This window comes from Sinocyclocheilus anshuiensis, unplaced genomic scaffold, assembly GCF_001515605.1.
Source record: "Sinocyclocheilus anshuiensis isolate Anshui unplaced genomic scaffold, SAMN03320099.WGS_v1.1 scaffold2984, whole genome shotgun sequence".
Lineage (NCBI taxonomy): Eukaryota > Metazoa > Chordata > Actinopteri > Cypriniformes > Cyprinidae > Sinocyclocheilus > Sinocyclocheilus anshuiensis.
The window spans coordinates 213591-232421 of record NW_015554330.1 but is presented as its reverse complement, the minus strand read 5'-3'; the positions used below and the strand labels follow the sequence as shown (position 1 = coordinate 232421).

General features: G+C 36.4%; 2 protein-coding genes across 4 annotated transcripts in view; one reads left to right on the top strand and one right to left on the bottom strand.

Annotated features, from left to right (window-relative positions):
* The window catches only part of LOC107671376 (serine/threonine-protein kinase MAK-like), a 27407-nt gene extending 13252 nt beyond the window's left edge, over positions 1-14155 (top strand). Inside the window, exons 4-13 of the mRNA XM_016464285.1 lie at positions 1018-1139; positions 3040-3183; positions 4035-4206; positions 6757-6924; positions 7642-7890; positions 8843-9012; positions 10046-10188; positions 10775-10885; positions 12665-12760; positions 13577-14155. Coding sequence (XP_016319771.1) covers positions 1018-1139; positions 3040-3183; positions 4035-4206; positions 6757-6924; positions 7642-7890; positions 8843-9012; positions 10046-10188; positions 10775-10885; positions 12665-12760; positions 13577-13737 — 1536 coding nt within the window. The 3' untranslated portion in view covers positions 13738-14155. The remainder of the gene's footprint in view (positions 1-1017; positions 1140-3039; positions 3184-4034; positions 4207-6756; positions 6925-7641; positions 7891-8842; positions 9013-10045; positions 10189-10774; positions 10886-12664; positions 12761-13576) is intronic.
* A 568-nt stretch (positions 14156-14723) lies between these two features.
* Positions 14724-18418, bottom strand: LOC107671380 (transmembrane protein 14C). 3 transcript variants are annotated; one of them, XM_016464296.1, is made up of 5 exons: positions 18307-18418; positions 17006-17090; positions 16400-16501; positions 16189-16276; positions 14724-14923 (listed from the first exon to the last, which is right to left on the bottom strand). In XM_016464296.1, exons 2-5 carry the CDS (start codon positions 17082-17084, stop codon positions 14866-14868), a joined length of 327 nt encoding a protein of 108 aa, XP_016319782.1. In that variant the 5' UTR covers positions 17085-17090; positions 18307-18418; the 3' UTR covers positions 14724-14865. The 3 variants fall into 3 exon arrangements, with proteins under 3 accessions (XP_016319782.1, XP_016319781.1, XP_016319780.1); XM_016464295.1 differs by having other exon boundaries at positions 17006-17101; positions 18309-18418; XM_016464294.1 differs by lacking the exon at positions 18307-18418 and having other exon boundaries at positions 17006-17129.
* Positions 18419-18831: the final 413 nt, after the last annotated feature.

Here is an 18831-nt window from a genome sequence, read left to right as displayed (position 1 = left end):
TCGTATTTCAGAAGGCGGGCCTTCATTTGATACAGGAACTATTCGAGCCGTTCATGCCAGACTGGGGAGAGAGGTAATGTAATATAATGTAAAATATGTGAAAAATAATGTGTTTTTCGAACAACCTAGTATGAGAGCCTGTTCTAGTACACCCCCAGAACAAAATCAAGACTTTGTAAAAGAGCATAATAGGACCCCTTTAAATAAATTAATAAATCCACTGCTCTCTTGTGTCCTCTGAGGATGGGACTGTAGTGTTCTGTGCTCGTCTGTGCAGCCAAAGGCAGAACAGTTAGCATGTTTTGCTCAAACTTTCGCCATGGCATTAGAACTGGTACACCGTTGTCGCTTGCAAAATCAATTGACGGCGCCGTGGGTGAAAACTTACAGATTAAGGGGTGGTAATATTATAATGAGATCCCCTTGCCACGTCACCAAGGGAGCGAAATCAGACGCGCTTGTTTTTTCAGACGCTTGCAGAAAAAGGCTTAACAAAACAAGTTACTGGGTTAATCTTTTTCACGTTTCCTTGGTTGGTAGATGCACCGGGGACCTGATTATAGCACTCAAAACCTGGAAAAGTCAGATTTTCATGATATGTCACCTTTAACATTATTAGAAATATGTACATATTTACAGATACTTGTTTGTACACAGAGTTCACAGTTTGGCCGTTCTTCTTTCCTTAATTTCTTTACTTTCAAACTATGATGTATATTATCTATTGTCACTTTTTATGGAATATCCCGCACAATGATATTCGAACTAAAATTAAACCTTAAGATTATACAAAGCACATAATCAGTACCTGAGATTATCATTGTCATTGGGTACATATTTATTTATTATTTTTTTTTTATTCTTGCCCCCAGCCGTGATGTTGCAGAAATATAATGTTTGGGTGTCAAATATTGTTGTCGCAGCTGGTTAAGACATGGTGTAAACCGACACAGACACACCTGTAAAATCTGGGGATTCATAGTGTTTCTGCTAGTGTTCTTAATTTCTATGTTGCAGTCACTGAAGAAACTGAATCATGCTAATGTGGTGAAGTTAAAGGAGGTGATACGAGAGAATGATCACTTGTACTTTGTCTTTGAATACATGAAAGAAAACCTCTACCAGCTCATGAAAGACAGGTATGAAGAGATTCTATATTCCATCTGCTATTTCCTATTATTAAGTCCCCATGATGCCTTTGATATACAAATGAAAGGAATATTTCACCCAAAAATGAAAATTCTGTCAACATTTACTCATCCTCAAGTTGTTCCAAATCTATAGTTTCTTTTTTTCTGTTGAATATAAAAAGGTTATTTTGAAGAATGTGGGTAACCAAGCAGTTGCAGGCCCTCATTGAATTCCATATTATGGAAAACAATACTATAGAAGTCAATGGAGACCAGAAACTGTTTGATTAACCACAAGAAAGAAACTCATACAAGTTTGGAACAACTTGATGGTAAGTAATTTTTTTGTTTGGCCATTTCCAACTATCCCTTGAAGTTAAACTCAACCTTGGTCAAAACATTTTGAAATGGTTGTCACTGTGCTTGATGAACGGCACTTTTTGACAGCTGTGCTGATTCTCTGTCTCCAGAACCAAATTGTTCCCAGAGTCAGTCGTCAGGAATATAAGCTTTCAGATATTGCAGGGACTGTCATTTATTCATAAGCATGGTAGGTCACAGGGCCGTCATATTTGTGTCCAACAAACTAGAACAACTGAGTCTTGAGTCCTGTATCAGATGTCTGAGGACCTACTACAGACTGAATCTTGGGACTGTTTCTGCTGAAGACTCAGTTGTTCTTGTATCTATGTGGTGACAGGATGTGTGAGTATCTCCGCTGCTGCCAAAATGTTAAACTAAATCCCATAAAATCTGAAATGCCCATGTCTTCCCTTCAGACCCATTGTATTATAAGCAGTTAAAGGGGTCACATCATGTTTATTAAAATATTTTTCCCCTCTGAAGTTCACTGATAATGTTAGTGCCTTCGAGCCTTCCATGTCAGTGCTTTATGGTAGCCAAAATGGATTGGGATCTTATTAAAAATAAATTGAAGTTACTCCTATCTAAAGGCTAATTCACGTTACACCAACAAATGCTGATCAACGGCAATGGGCACTTTTGTCAGGATTTGTCGGATACCCCTGTTGGCATCTGTTGCTGGTCAGCACTTGTTTTCGCTGAACATGTTCATTCACGTGATTCGCCATTCATTTGGGTCATGGAATGTCTGAGAAGTGACATACTTTAATCTGGTGATATTTGCCGTTGGTCGGTGCTGTTGGTGGAGTGTGAATTAGCCTTACTGTTGATAATTATCAGAAAGATATGAGAAGCAGGTGCTACTCACATCCAGAGACAACCTTTTGACAGATTTTATCTCATTTTACATAATGTTTTTGAATTTATTTATTTATTTTTGTTCTGGTACAAACAAATACAAAAATTAAGAAAACAATATTAGAATATTAATAGTATCCAAAATATTAAATGTCATGGGTGTATATTTACCAAGTAATCCACTATTACAAAATTATAATTTTTACCTGAGATTTGAAACCAAATTACTCCGTAAAATATATATGATGATGTATTATAATGTTTTAGCTTTTGTTACCATTTCTGTTTTTTGTTTTTTTTTAAGAAAAAAAAAAATGTACAAAATCAAAAATGGTTGATTTGACACGTAATACCCCAAAGGTTTTTTTCTTTCTTTTTTTTTGTACTGAAGATGGTGTTTTGAGTTCTGCAAGTTGGAGTATGTTTTCATGGTACAATGACCTCTTAAAATAAATATAGTTTATTTTTCCATGATGTGATCCCTTCAAAGAAGCTAATGCTTCTTCAGCGGTAGCTTTCTTAACTTAAAGCACCTTATTAATAGCTGTAATCAAACAGAAAAGCACGGAGTCTCACACATCTTGTGGGTGAAATACTTGCAGGGCTGTTCTTTTCTTATCCTTCGTCTCTGTTTCTCTTTTCTTTTCTCTTCTGTGTCTCTTTTGTGTGTGAAATTCTCTGACATCAGGGAAAATAAGATGTTTTCTGAGAATGAAATAAGGAACATCATGTTTCAAGTTCTCTCTGGTTTGGCATTTGTGCACAAGCATGGTAAGATTTTCTTATACTTTCATTTGTTCTTCTCTAATGCGCTAAAGATCTTCATAACACTGTTATGAACTTTATTTAGTCCCCAATTACATTTATAATAGTGATATGTGACATGTTTATCAAAGTTATTTTACATCCACAGTCAAGGAGGGAAATTAGCCTTATTGTCCACCAGACAAGGTGGCTTATGAAAGCCCATTTTAAAATAAAAATTAATTAATTAATAAAAAAAAAAATGTATGTATATATATATATATATATATATTATTTAAGAAACTAGTCAAACGCATTCATGGTGTGTTCAAAATTAGTCCCCCTCGCTGAAAAATTTGACCCAAAAGATATGAAAATATTTTTTGTAAGAACATAAAATTACCTGGATTGGACTGATAACAGGTGTTAATTTTGTGTACACAATCCAAGTATCAATGTTTTTTTTTTTTGTGAAAATGTGCAATTTCACAACCTGACAAACACACAGAAAAATAAACCAGCAAAATTAAAAATATTCTACTACTGTGGAGCTAGGTAAATTGTGTATTGAGACATGGCCATAGTATTAGGGGAGGGCAGAGAGCATTGTGTAATTTTATAATACAAATCTACCCATTATCTTCTAGTAAAAGAAACACATATACATGCCAATAGTAGTAGTACCATTAATCACTTTTATCTGGTACCAATTCTTCTGACAGGTATATTATGTTTCAATCAAAAGTCATAAGTGGGATATATATATAAAATTAGTAAATTTTTACTATATATGATCAATTTTTACTATATATTATATATTGATCAGCTTTGATCATTTAAGAACAATGCGTGAATGTGCTAGTGTCCAACTGGTCATGGTTTTCCCTACTGGCTGAAATATGAGCATTTCAAAGTTCTGTCTTATGTGCTTGTGTCCAGGTATCGAGCTCCAGAGGTGTTATTGAGGTCACCAGTGTATAGCTCACCAATAGACATCTGGGCAGTAGGCTGCATCATGGCTGAACTCTACACGCTTCGACCTCTGTTTCCTGGCAACAGTGAGGTGGATGAGATCTTCAAGATCTGCCAGGTTCTTGGTACAGTAAAGAAGGTATGATCAAATGTGAAGATGAAAAAACTTTATCAGGAAATTTGGAGTGGTCAAGAGACTCAAGTGATCAACAGCCCAAGGTAGACTGGAAAAAATTAGTTGGTGAGGCATAAGATTTTGGGCCTGTAGAAACTGGCTTGTAGAGCTTTGAAACACCAACAAGGTCATGATACAGGTACATTTTGAATGCATTTTTCTAGGTTAATTAGTAACAGTAATATAAACAGTAATGTTTATTGTGCATTGAATAGTGTTAAAACAATTGTGATTAACTGAATAAAAAAAAAACTACTTGAATTAGCTTTTCCTTCTGCTTTTAAGGTTACTGCCACAATTACTATAGTTTCAAATATTCTCAAATGCTGAAGTGTGACATAAGGCTTAATGACTAAACAATACTTAAAACGTATACCAAAAAAGCATGAACTGTAACAAAACTGAAGCATAACTTACTTTTCTCAAACAATACACATTTTAATTCCTAATATAACATTTTGGTTTCAAGTGTGGGAATGTGCACCAAACAAATTCAGTTCATCACATTATGTTGAAATCAATTTACAAAACTAAGGCATTTTCAGATTTATTTATTTTTTTAACTGATGAACATGCTCAGGGTTAAGAGCTCTCCAGCAGTGGAGAACACCCTCTCTACTGCTACACTTGTACCAGGAATGCAGAGGGTACATCTTGACAAGTTTGATAGTAATGGGAAAACACTGCTCCTTTCACCAGATGAGTGGATCCCCTGTAAGAGGCTCTGTGTCTTTTTATTTCCTGACTTCATCCTCTGCCTGATTATACAGTGACAGCTGTGAATGTTGTCTTTTAGGAGGGGAAAATGCATCTCAAAATAAGTCCTCAAAAACAAAGGAGCCCACATATTTTTCTGGCAGGGTGGGGACAGATTTGTCAGATTCGCAACAGGATCCAGGATTTGACATTCTAATTAATAACTTTTACAGAACTCATGTAGCCCAATTTATGTAGACCACATTAATAAACTTATAAAATAGAATAACACATATACAATTATACATTCATTAGCATTATAATATAACTAGCTGATATAATTAATATTAACTAAGTTATTTATTTATAATTGAATGAAATCTGTGATGCCTCCATTGCCATTTTGGGTGTAGACCTCCTGTCTGTTCACCTCCTTCAAAAAGGGCAGTGCTTTAAAATACAGATCCAGTGCTAAGGCTATGGAGTCCCATGACTTAACTGAGCATGCAAAGGTGCAATAATAGAAACTGTGGAGGTCTTCTCCTCGGACATAATGTGAGTTGCAATTTTAAGTGGCTTCAATGCATTTATTACATCTTCAGCACAGGTTATTTCTGCCTCTGTTAATGCCCATGTATCTTTGGCATTTTTCTGCACCTCTGTTGAGAGTAATGCAATTGTGGGCTGTTGTTCTATGAATCACTCCAACATGTCATGCATGCTGTTCCACCTCGTGCAAACGTCGTTCATCAATTTATGCTCAAGGAGTCCAAGTACCTTTTGCTTGTCATGCAGGACATGGCACCCAATAGTACTTTTCCTAAAAAAATGTTGTGATGCTCCAAACTCTTGTGAGAATATGGGAAACTGTCAGTGCCTTCAGAGCCTGTTGAGTGGCTAGGTTTAAACAGCGTGCAAAGCATCTCACTGGAATTAATTTTCTATCTTTGCAGCTACCGACAGGTTAGAGCAGGGCTGTCCAAACTCGGTCCTGGAGGGACGGTGTCCTGCAGAGTTTAGCTCCAACCCTAATTAAACACACCTGAACCAGCTAATCAAGCTCTTACTAGGCATAGAAACTTCCAGTCAGGTGTGTTGAGGCAAGTTGGAGCTAAACTCTGCAGGACACTGGCCCTCCAGGACCGAGTTTGGACAGCCCTGGGTTAGAGGAATTATCAGTCACCATTACAGGATCTTTGTCTTCTATTCCCCATTCATGCATCACACCATTTAATAAATCTGCCATGATTGCTCCGGTGTGATTGTCAAACATTGCTCTAGTCTACAGAACATGCAAGACAAGTTCCCATTGTGGAGAGGCAGTGGCAGGTTACCGTAACTTATGACTGAATTGCTCTTGATGTCCAAGCATGACAGGAAATATAAACTCTGTTCACAGAATAGAGTGACAGCAGAATGTCTAGCTTAATTTCATCATACAACCAGGGAATTGCTGTTTCTGTTAAAAACTGACATATGGGTATTGTGTAGCACGCCTTACAGTCTTGAAGCAATTCATATTTTCAGCAACACTGTATGGCCATAAAATCCTGACATATGAAGATCGATACAGAAGCAGCTGTATCGATGCGTGCATTGTCAGGATTTCATCAATATATGATCAATATTCTGAATCTGAGCACATCTCTACTGAACTCCAGGCATCCTTCATACTGTATATGAGGGTGAGCTACATGTGACTTTAATAATGAATTGTCTTGATCAGTTTATGATGTGTTTGATTTGGTTCTTATCTGTTACAGTATTTAGTATCATGGGTAAAACGTGCTTGATAGTAAATGTTATTTTCCCCTGCAGTCAGACTGGCCGGAGGGTTATCAGCTTGCTGCTGCAATGAACTTCCGCTTCCCCCAATGTGTTCATACACCACTGAAAACTCTGATTCCCAACGCCACCAATGAGGCTGTAGACCTCATGAGAGATCTCCTCCAGTGGGACCCAAAGAAAAGACCCTCTGCTGCAAAGGTATATATAAATTGTAATTTATTTTTTGATAAAAATAAAGCTTTTGGTGTAGAATGAATTCTGTTTGAGGTCAGACATTTGTTCATTTGGTTTGGTGTGAAAGGTGTTCCCTTTCATATTTTCACTTCGACACCCTCTAGTTTGACGATTATCTGAAGACTGTATAGAATCATGCCAATTTATTGTCAGATACCACCCACTGAGGCATCACTTGACTGACACCCCATAAGGACATGCGTGCACAGACGATTTATCTTCACTATTCAAGTTATTCATCTGCCCGTAGTGGATTTTAAGAGTTTTCTCTTCATATTTAGAGGCTCACATCAAGTCGTCTATGCTGCTCAGATTGGATACAATGGCATTCGATTCATTTTTCCTGATCACTTGCTTAATTTGTCTCTGGTGAAGTCTGCATATGAGGATTTATTACCAAGTTCCGAAGCTTGCGAATAAATCTCTTTTGGAATTATTTTTGTGTTATCCAAGACCACATCTAACTGTGAGGAGTTTGTTGCCAGCCTTCACTTTGGGGGGCAAAGTTTAACAGTAGGGTGGAGTAGAACTCGAATAGGTTTGGTTCATCAGACCAATTGTGAAATAATAACCCTTTCGACACTTTGTTTTATTTCAATTCAGTTCATTTTTGACATCTTAAATATTCTTATAAAGACTATTAATGTTTGTGTAAGTAATTGTTTATAAACATCTTATTAGGCACTCAGATACCCCTACTTCCAAGTAGGACAAGTTCTGGGCCCCCTACCCATGACTCCTGATGTACAGAAGGCTCAGATAAAGATGACCCTGCCTAGTGAACCCAGATCAGAGCTGCAGTCTGTCTTAGAACCAGTGCTGCCATCACAGACTAAAGGCCAAAGCAGAAACTCCCATCAGCCACTGCAGCAGATTCCTCTGCCCCAGTCTCTTTCTCAGACAGACCCTCTCGCTCCATACACACAAAAGGTACAAAACCTCCTTCTCAAATTTAATGTTGTAATTACCTTTGAAAAACTTGAGATTCCCATTCCCATTTTTTTATGCCACGATATAGCGAAATCTTAAAATTTGTATTTTATTATTAACTTTATATTTCGTTTTACTGCATCTGTGGCACACTGTTGATTATCACAAACAGTGATTTCACCTTGTTTATCAGTTTGTAAATATGAACAGGGAATTATTTTACAGTAAATACAAATGTAGACAGGGCCTAAAACCAACATTTTGCCACACCTGTCAATTGCCATTGACTTAAGAAAAATTACCGGCCATAAATATAAAGTATTTAAATGTAATTTATTATGTTTAATGCATGTTGCATTTTCAAATGCACATTATAAGTGACTCAAACTCGCAGCACTTGCAGAGATGGAGCTTGTGTGAAGCAGCATTTAATGCAAACCGAGTTGCTCCAACACATATTTTTATAATTACAATGAATGTAGTCTTTGTGATTCGATAATCGTGCTAAACCATACAGTTATTTTTTCTTGGAACCCACTTGAGAATGCCATGAAGGGACATGGAAGACACAATCTTCCATACAGCCCTTTTCCACAGGAATTACTTCAGTAACACATAAACCATAACCAGAAGTCCATGCACCTATAAAAGTAGTTTTGATTTAAAAATATGAGCTTGCTACAAAGTAACGTGTCACAGTTGTAGTACATAAGCATAAAAACGTAAATGACCCAAAATATATAATAATAATTGTATAATGTGGTACAGTCTGTTAAATAAGCCCTGTTAAATAAGTTAAATAAATGTCCACTCAGCCATTTCTACCTTTCTTGACAAAATTAAATTGTGATAAATAAAAATGAAACTTAAAGATTACCTGTTACAGTTCTTTATTGAATTTGATTACCTAAATGAACATCAGCACAATGGTACTTTGTGTTCCTAACATGAGGTGGTCGGGGGTGAGAACAGTTTGATTGGGCTGAAGAACGGACGAAGAAGGTGGGGACAGACCAACATGAAACCCTCAGACAGCTGGGATGAGTCTGACTGTTCTGATTCCGCAGCATCCCTCTCTAAAAAACCCAGCAAAGGCCCAGAGGAGGAGAAAACTACTACACAGTATGATCACTACATTCAGAATTTAACATAAACAGTTTTGACACTTATTTAATTTATAGCACATTTCAATGAGCACACTATTCCGAAACCTAGTAAGCAGCCTTGCTGTCTAGTACTGACCTTCTAACAAAGCATCCAAAATGAAATTTAACCATTTGAATTGAAATGCTCTGCATGGCTCTGTTTGTTCATCAATTATGAAAGAAGTTAAATTCAGCAATAAGTAGTTAAACTGAAGACAGTAGTGTCGTTATTCAGCTTGAGTCAGTTCAATAACAGTCAGTGTTACATAATTTGTCAATTATGAACAAATTTGATTTAGCTCTAAAGTATTTTTAAAGAAGACAATAGTGTCATTATTCAGCTCAATTCCATTTGTTTTGTTCTCATCCGATAGTGTCAGTGCCATCAAATCTGTAATATTACTGAATATTAAGTGTCTTTTGAACCCCACTAAGCAAGCCAAAGGTGACGGTGGCAGGGAACCCAAACTCCATCATGTGACCGAAACAGAGGAAAAATTCTTGGGACCAGTTCTCCCATGGCCAAATTAACAAAAATGGTGTGGTTTAAGGAGGCTGCTAGATTGATGTTATTCAGTAAATTTAGCATCAGTCTCTTTCTGCTTAAAGATCAGCATACACCACACTGGCATTAGGGGAAAGGGAGAGTTGTAGTCTGAACATGAAGGTAAAGTTGCTATTTAGCTAGTAGTAGATGTCTGACTTATCGATGGCCATAAGCACAAAGAACATCCTTCTTGTTAAAAACTGTTTTGGTCCCAGCTCATTCTAGCATGATGTGTCCATAGCTGGCCATACGAATCTGTACTGAGGCCTCGTTTAGTCTAGAAAGCTGCTTAATGTTGCTGCATATCTTTTTAGCAGCCTTTTGTGTTGGGAGTGTGCCTAGTATCATGGCTGCTGACTAAGTTTGAGAACAGGGCTTTTGTGTTTCTCTATTGTACTTTCAGTTTCAATTATTCCTTTTGAGATTTCACGCTTTCATTTTTTTGTTATGAAAAACTTTGCAGGCCCAAGGACCAGAAACCCCTTTATACATTTAGCACTGTAACAAAATTACCAAATACCAGCAGACTGAACCAGCCAGACTCTAGTCACCAGAGCACCTCTTCAGCCAGACAACATTACCTGCGCCAGTCCAGATACCTGCCAGGTATCATTTCAGTTGCATTTAGTCACTTCATGTGTTTATTTGTTTTTTATTTATGAATTGCAGCGGTGCACAATACATCATATCATAAATAAGATAAATAAGAATGATTGTCAGTGCATATATCAAACTAGCTCACAATGCTGACAATTCCTGACATGGCTTTCCACACATTTTTTTTTTTAAGTAATATCCCTGCATGTACGCATATACAGATCACTTGGAATGGCTTGAGATGAGTATCTCACAGAACACCGATCACATGTTCAGATCTCATTGGCAGTTGCCACATTGCATCACTGCTTATTTGCATAAAGATTGTTCTGAACTTATTAAAAACAAATGGCTTCTAAATAGGGATGTAACGATTAACTGCGAGCTGGTTGAAAATCGATTCAAATATGTGACGATTCAAATCGGTTGAGATGCTAAACAAATCGCGATTCATTTAGGTGTAGGAGTTTATATGAATGTATGTCTGAGGGGAACTTACTGTCTTTAGAAAAGTTTAGATGGTATTTTTTCTTTTCATCTTGCCTCTGTATAATGCATATTAAAGTTCGTAAGTTCAGCGCTGCTTTGTTTACAGCCGAAACCAGGAAACACATCAAGCGCCACCTGCTGGCAGAGAGTGAATCTGCATCTCATGGATCCGTAGGACAAAGGATTCAGCTCGCCCCTCTCGGACACCAGCATGCACGTAAGATTTCGGTTTTACAATTCATCCTCAAATATTTTATTTTTGCCTGTCTTTGTTTGTTAGAACAGCATTATAGAATCATAATTTTTATGCTTTTCTTCATGCTGCATTCATGTTGGCTTGTCAGGGTTTCCGTGGGTCCTTAAAAAGTCTTAAATTTAGTTGCATCAAATTTAAGGCCATAAAACGTCTTAAATTTGGGGACGCCGGTAAGACTAGTATTGCGATATGGCTTAGTGTGACAATTAAACTTCAAAAGGCTATGATTTCATTGAATAAAAATGAGCGCTGCACGTTTCAAAAACAGCTGCTGTGCTACCCTACTGCTGTTCCCAGGGAAACCGCTGTATTTTTGCCATTCCAAAAGCGCCTCCTGCTGGCAGAAAATTAATGTGCATTTTTTTAATAAGCCTGTCTGCTTTTGTTCAGATAAATGTGAAAATCAACCCATGTTTTTTTATCCAGCAAACACGCAGAGTTGTAAATGTGAACTAGTGGATCGATAAGAAGATAATGCATTATGAAAAGTGTTAACAATTAAGACAGTATAATATATATTTATATGTTATTTAATTAATAGGCTATAATAATAGATTGATAATAATTGTTTAAATTAATATAGTAATTGATACTTTTGCCTGAATTTACTTAAAAAATATTTTAAAGGCTGAAATGTGAAGTTAATCATTTAAAAAATAGTTTTGTTTTTGTAAACAAAACCTTTATCTGAACTGTAAATCATGCTTTTTACAGTCATTTAAATTTTATTTGTGCAGGTCTTAAAGTCTTAAACATGAGCTTAAATATCCTGCACATACCCTGGTCTGGTAAAAACCATCAATTCATGTTTTTAGGTAGGCCTATATAATTGTCCGGACCTCGGCTGGTGAGGATGGTTCATTACTGGACCTCAAAACTGGTGGATCGATAAGAAGATAATGCATTATAAAAATCGAAACAGTAAAATTTATTTATATGTTATTTAATTAATATAATTTATTGATAATAATTGTTTAAATTAATATAATAATTAATACTTTTATTAAAAATGGTTTAAAGGCTGAAATGTGAAGTGTATCATTTTATAAAACTTTTTGTTTTTGTGAAAACTTGTATCTGAACTGTAAATCATGCCTTTTACAGCAATTTTACAGTTCAATATGTTACCATAGACATTGCCCTACCCTGCTCATATGGTATTAGTTTTATTTGTGCAGGTTTTAAAAAAAAGTCTTAGAAAAGACTCTTATACTGATACACTTATGTTGGCTTTGCAATACTGATATTAAATTTAAAGGTGAAGTGTGTAACTTTTGTAAATGTAAAATATTTTGTTTATTATCATTTGTATGTTCGTTTCCCTGACAAATGGAAACACAAAGGCACTATCAAAACGTTTCTCTGTTTGATTCAGCAGCCCAACCAACCAGAAAATTTCCAAAACAATGGTAGGAGGAGGCACATTATTATTTAAGATGAAAACAGCCTCCCCCCCATCGCCTCAAATAGTGCCGAGTTTGGGGTGGTATTATGTGTTTGTCTAGTTTGAAATCCACTTGGTGACTCTAGAGCCACAAAACCTACACACCTTTATACTTACTTTTATTCTTCCGAAATTTAAACTCCCCTTGTAAACTTTTTTTGTTTTTTGTTCTTGCTCTTTGTAAAAAGTATTCTACACATCTGTTGCTAGAGCTCTAAGATCTGCTGTTTCTTTCTACATTCATTCATTCATTCTGTCTCTGCTTGTCTCTCTCTCATCTTTATATCTGCTCTTAGTTGATCTCTCTGCCACTGCTGACTTAAAAACTGGCAAAGCTAAATCTTCAAAGTCCAAACCTTCCTCTACAGTTTCAGTCAGTGAGATCTCTGAAGGTAAAATCTCAGAACAATAGAAGTCTTAGTCAGCACTTCTTTCTAGGGTCCAAAATTAACGTTGTGACACCTTCCGGGTTCATTTTTATTAAAATTAATTTGTATCGTTTGTACGGTGGATTTACATAACTGTACATAACTCCCCTAGAGTAAAACAGTTGAGTTTTACCGTTTTCGAATCCATTCAGCCGATTGCACCCATGGTACGGCAGCAAAGTTCCTTGTTTATTACGCCGAAATGAGAGTATAGTTCCTAGCCATATCGGCCTAGAAAATCGCAACTTTTCATTTTGTGTCGGTCTTAGTACACGATGTAACTACAGAAGAGTCAAGTTTTAAGTAGGAAAAATATCGAAACTCTTTGGTCATTTTTGAGCAAGATGCTAACAGTCTAATCAGATTCAATGATCTATGCTAGGCTACAGCTAAAAGTGCTACCGCCAGACCCAGAGATCGGCTGAATGGATTCGAAAACGGTAAAACTCAACTGTTTAACTATAGGGGAGTTTGAAAATGAGCCAATTTTCAAAAATAGTGGAGTGTTCCTTTAAGACACATGGTGATTTTTTCCACCTCATATTACCATTTTGGTGGCCAATGCAAGGTCTTTGATTTTAATCACCTCTGCCAGACTATTGTTCATACATTGTGGGTCAAATGATGTTGCAGTTCCTAATTAAGTTACTGGCCAACTCTTTTGCCCCTTGCAAGTGTTAATTTTTGGACTCTTCATTACCATAATCCTCTCAGAAGTAGCTCTTAACTCTAGCTTTGCTGATTTTGCACAAGTGTGAAATGCTCTTTCTCTCTTATCAGATTATGAAGGATGGAAAAGGAGAGCAGACCGAACCCAACCTAAAGGAACAAGTTACTCGGCTCTGGGCAAAAACTCCACCAATCTCATGGCTCGTGCTCCACCGGTTCAGCCAGTGCATGGGCGGGTTGACTGGGCTGCAAAATATGGAAGCCATCGCTAATATATATGATGCGAGCTACAGCTTCTGTGAGAACTAAGGCCTGTTTCAACACTCGTGAATATTGTATAAACGTGTATCTTTTTGTTTCTAAGAGGAGCAGCTAGGATAGATCCACACCACTTAAGCCCAAGGCTGCTTAATTGTTCGATTAAAAACAAGAATCTGTGTACAATGGATTTTTACAAACCTAACAATTTGTTCATCTTTAAATGTCTTGTTCAGTTTATGCATCCAATGCCTGTAATCCTTATTTTCAATGGAATGGGTAGAGCTATATCTGATATATTGCATTTATTTTTTGTAACCCTTGACATTTTTTTATAGTATGCAGTTTTTAAATATATTCTTGTTTTCTTTTTTGTGTTACTGTGATTTATACTGCAAGGCAGTGTTATTTATATTTCCTTGTATGTTGAGTAGACTTGTGCCGGTATTCGGTAATGCAATATATCACGGTACATGAACAAAGACTTGTATTTTTTTTAACAAAGATTAATAACTTCTGTAGCAAATGTAGATATTGCTCATTGTGAATGTTAATGCATTAACTAAGGTTAACTAATGAGGTCTTATTGTAAAGTGATACCTATTGGTCTTCATAGTTCTTTTGCACTTTAATCTGTGTAAAACTTTTAACTTTATACATTTTTCTGTATTGCTTTATTGCATTTAAATGTTCAGTTATTTTTGTTATAAGAAAAAAGTTATTAAACCTGTTATACTGTATTATGACAGCACTTTTTTTAAAACTAAATTTCAATATCGTGATAATACTGTATACAGTGATAAAAGCATTAACAATTAATCGCAACATGAGAATTTGATACCGGCATATCCCTAATGTTGAGTAGCCCTTTTTTCATTTTTATTTTATTTATTTTATTTTTACCACATGAACATATGTAGATAGCAGTGATTGGGTTGGGCTGAACTCAAAATCAATAAATAGTGTTTTGTAAATGTTTTATATGCATTAAATGGGCATGTTTTTAACAGAAGTCTTTAATTCAGATATTCACCTGACAACTACATTTTTATTTTACATTTTATACAAAATGAGCTATAATGACATGTTGTTCAAAGAAAATTATATTTGAATGAAAGCAGACAGTGATTTCTGTTTGGGTATTATGATTGCTGAGGTTTCTGTAGCATTCTGGCTCCAAGTTTTGCCAGCATCAGGACACTGCAAGAAACATTTAAAGAGATAGTTCAGGCAAAAATTAAACTTCTTTCATCAGACTCTATAAAAAAGACAAATTTTGGTCTGTTCCTTAATCAAAGCTGTTGCATGACTTCAGAAGACTTTAAGTATGTATAGCAGATGAGGCACACTGACAACTTTTATGATAGTACTTGTGCTGTTTTTTGGAGCTTGACAGTCATGGTATTATGGAAAAGCTGCATGACAGTTCTTCTAAAGTTTTAACCCTTTTGTTTCATGGAAGCAAGCAAGTCATACAGGTTTGAAACAACAGGAGGGTGAGTAAATCATTTTTTGAGTGAACTTGCCCTTTAGATTTAAAGGCACAATATGTAATTTTCGCCGCTAGAGGGCGCGTATTCAAAATAAACAAAGGCGTAGTTTGATGACGCTGTGACTGAGTGTGGAATCATGGGAGTTGTCTTCATCCCCACAGTCGAAGCAATCCGACGGTACTCGGGCAGAAATCATGTTCATGGATGAGCTAATGATTTATTAACGTAGTAGAATGAAGCAGGGTGAGGCTGAAAGCCGTCAAAGCGAAACGAGGCCGCTGAACGAGCACGACACACGGCTCGAAAGCAGCGGAGCTTTTTCCGCTCTTTCCGGTCGTGCGTATGTGGGGAAAAAAAAGCAGCGCTGACACTGTTCTAGTGGTTTTTGGATATTTTAATAAAAAAATCTTACATATTGTGCCTTTAAGTTGATAACTGACTGCAGCCATGTGACTATTTCTGGTAAACAACACTAATGAGAGTAAATAAGAAAAAATATTTTAATAATGATAAATTGCATTTTAAGCTGCAACACATGCTGAAAAACGCACTTGCAGAAATATACTGGGGTGGTACAATGGTGGTACCATTGATTGAACGGTTGCTATATTCATACGTTCAATATTTATAAGGTACTGCAATGAATACCATGTCATAATTCATATGGGGGAAAAGAAAAAAAGTTGGTAATACTATGGTACTTTTTGTGTTATGAATAACATGCTAAGGTTTTTGGAGTAAGGGAGAGGCTGAAAGATTTAGGACAAAGTGGTCAGAAGGAACAGAATTTTAATATTTCTGTTTTTCTTCCCTTTACACTTTTGGCTGGAGTCTGCATGAGTATGTGACCCATTTGTCTTTTTTTATTAGTTGTTAATTAACTAAAATATTTTACTAACAGTCGAGAGCTCTATCATCCAAGAAAAAGGGAAACCCTGTATTAGACAATGAACTGTAATGTGTGTTAGTTACCTCGCTCCAGCGATGAGACCAGCTGGAATGATTTTGCGTGAGTTGTAGAATCTCTTTCCCATGATAGCAGCAAGTGTCCCAGATGCAGCTGAGAGGAAAAACATTGATGACACGTAGTGTTATATAAAACAAACACGCCAATACTGCCTCTAGATCACTTTTCGACTGCAAAAAAATATAATAATTGCACAATGCATGAAAAAATGCACACCTAAAGACACCCAAATATTTTTGGGATCTTGTGATGTCTGGTAAGCACCAAAACCAGCCAAACCACCAAAGAGCAGCCCTGCTGCCAGGGACGGGACACTGCCTGCAAGACAAAATAATTAAAACAAAATATACTAAAACACTGTCTTGATAAACTATATAAATTGTATAAAGTGTCATAAGGAATTCAGAGTACAGAACAAAGTGTTTTTAACATTTAGATGTTTATGTTATTATCCACTTTTTTTTTTTTTTTTTTTAACAACGACCTTAAGGCCTTTTTTTTTTAAAGATCATGCACAGTTTTCTGGTTCCAAGGTGTATGCCATTTTCACTGAACATAGAGGAACCAACCAAATTTGTGAGAAAAGAAAGGATTAAAGAACTTTGTTTTTGTTAAAAATGGCATAAAGTTGGTGCATGTGTGGTGTAAAATCTGATCAAGCTGGTGTTTAGCCGGTTATGCTGATCAATTTTTATCCAGTTTCCCAGTTTGACAAGTGCCAGCCAGTCATACCAGCCTGACAAGCAATGACCAGCAAAAAAGTGTGGGCTCTTAATCATGTAAACTCTATATAAATTATAATCTCTTGAGCTTTCTCATTACCTGCTTTGACATATCCTATGACTCCTCCAGATGCTACTAGTGCTGCATATCCATATCCAGCCCAGTCCACTGCCATCATCAACACCTCAACACACATGAACATGAACAGACAGTCTGAATGAAACTTACACAAACATACACATACTTGTATATGTGGTTTACGGGGACTCTCCAGAGGCGTAATGGTTTTTAGACTATATCGTACGAACTGTATTTTCTATCCCCTACCCTCACAGTGAACTAATGGCAAACACCGTTTAGTATGTTTGTGTGTCCTCATAAACAATGTTTACATTGTAATACCAATGCCATTATACACATTTTACATTAACAATAATACACATTGCGTCCTCATAAACCATATATTCAAAAACACAATGCACTGATGAACTCTAGCTCATCTCAGATCTGTGCATGACTGCGCATGATCTGCTGTCAGCTGTGAGTGCATTTTTTCTACTGACAGTCTAAAACTCCACTTATTTACCCATTTTTCCACTTCATTAACTGCTTTCTGCATACTACTTTCCACAAATACTAAATTTCTTCCCCTTTTCCACAAGGCACCATCATCCGCATATAAAGATTTACCAAATCCTTGTCCAATCATTGAAAATATGTCATTTATCATTATGTTAAATAAAACTGGGCTACACACACTTCCTTGTGGGGTCCCATTATCTGTTGAGTAAGTCCTAGAATAACTTGTTCCGACCCTTACTTGTATGGTCCTATTAATCAAAAAATCTATAATCCAATTGTACATTTTTCCTTTTATTCACATCTTGTCTAATTTAACTAAAAGTCCCTCTTTCCACAGCATATCATGCTGCGTAATCGTCCTCAAACGCCAATGAAAGCATACACACCTGACGTTGTGTCGCAATGTTTCTCAAGTTGACTTATGGGAAATGAAGTTTACCTCAACCCTTCTGAATTACCTATGTTGTTTCTCTCTGAATTTCACCAACAGTTTCATATGTATTTTCTATCCCCTACCCTCACAGTGAACTAATGGCAAACACCGTTTAGTATGTTTGTGTGTCCTCATAAACAATGTTTACATTGTAATACCAATGCCATTATACACATTTTACATTAACAATAATACACAATGCGTCCTCATAAACCATATATTCAAAAACACAATGCACTGATGAACTCTAGCTCATCTCAGATCTGTGCATGACTGCGCATGATCTGCTGTCAGCTGTGAGTGCAGACTGTTACTCGGTGTTACTCGAAACAGTCTATATTCTACATTCATTACACTATTGCAATACGAATATTAAGATTATTACCGCTGCCTGAGAATCTGTTTTGGCTGAAGTGAAGTTCTTGCCTGGTGGTGCTCGTGGTCGACTTGTTATGTGCTGCGTGAGCTTCTTCTTCTTCTTCTTTTGTGTTTAATTGCGGTTGGCAAACCAGCTTAAGGTGCATTTCCGCCACCTACTGTGATGGAGTGTGAGGCCTCGATGAACGAACATATTATATACTACTAATATAAAAAATAATAATAAAAAAAAATCTTCTAATCAAATCTGTATCTCTCAGATATTTTAGAAGAAAACCATAAACCCTTAGATGTTTCTGTGCATTCTGAAATATATTCATAACTGAAATGTCATTGATTTCCATATCTCTTAGTTTTTCAACAAGTTGCTTTCTTTGTCTATTATATGCCTCACAATGTAAGAGCACATGTTCAACTGTTTCTGTTATTCCACAGTAACTGCAGCTATCTGACTCACTTTTTCCTATTATATGCAATGAATAATTAAGGTTAGAGTGTCCTATACGGATCCTGGTTATAACAGTATCTTCTC

Coding starts and splice junctions, on each gene's coding strand:
- LOC107671380 (XM_016464294.1), bottom strand. CDS start 17,108: ATGTTCATGTGTGTTGAGGTGTTGATGATGGCAGTGGACTGGGCTGGA. Junction 16,502..17,005: donor CATAGGATATGTCAAAGCAG/GTAATGAGAAAG, acceptor TTTGTCTTGCAG/GCAGTGTCCCGTCCCTGGCA. Junction 14,924..16,188: donor GGTCTCATCGCTGGAGCGAG/GTAACTAACACA, acceptor TGTTTCTTGCAG/TGTCCTGATGCTGGCAAAAC.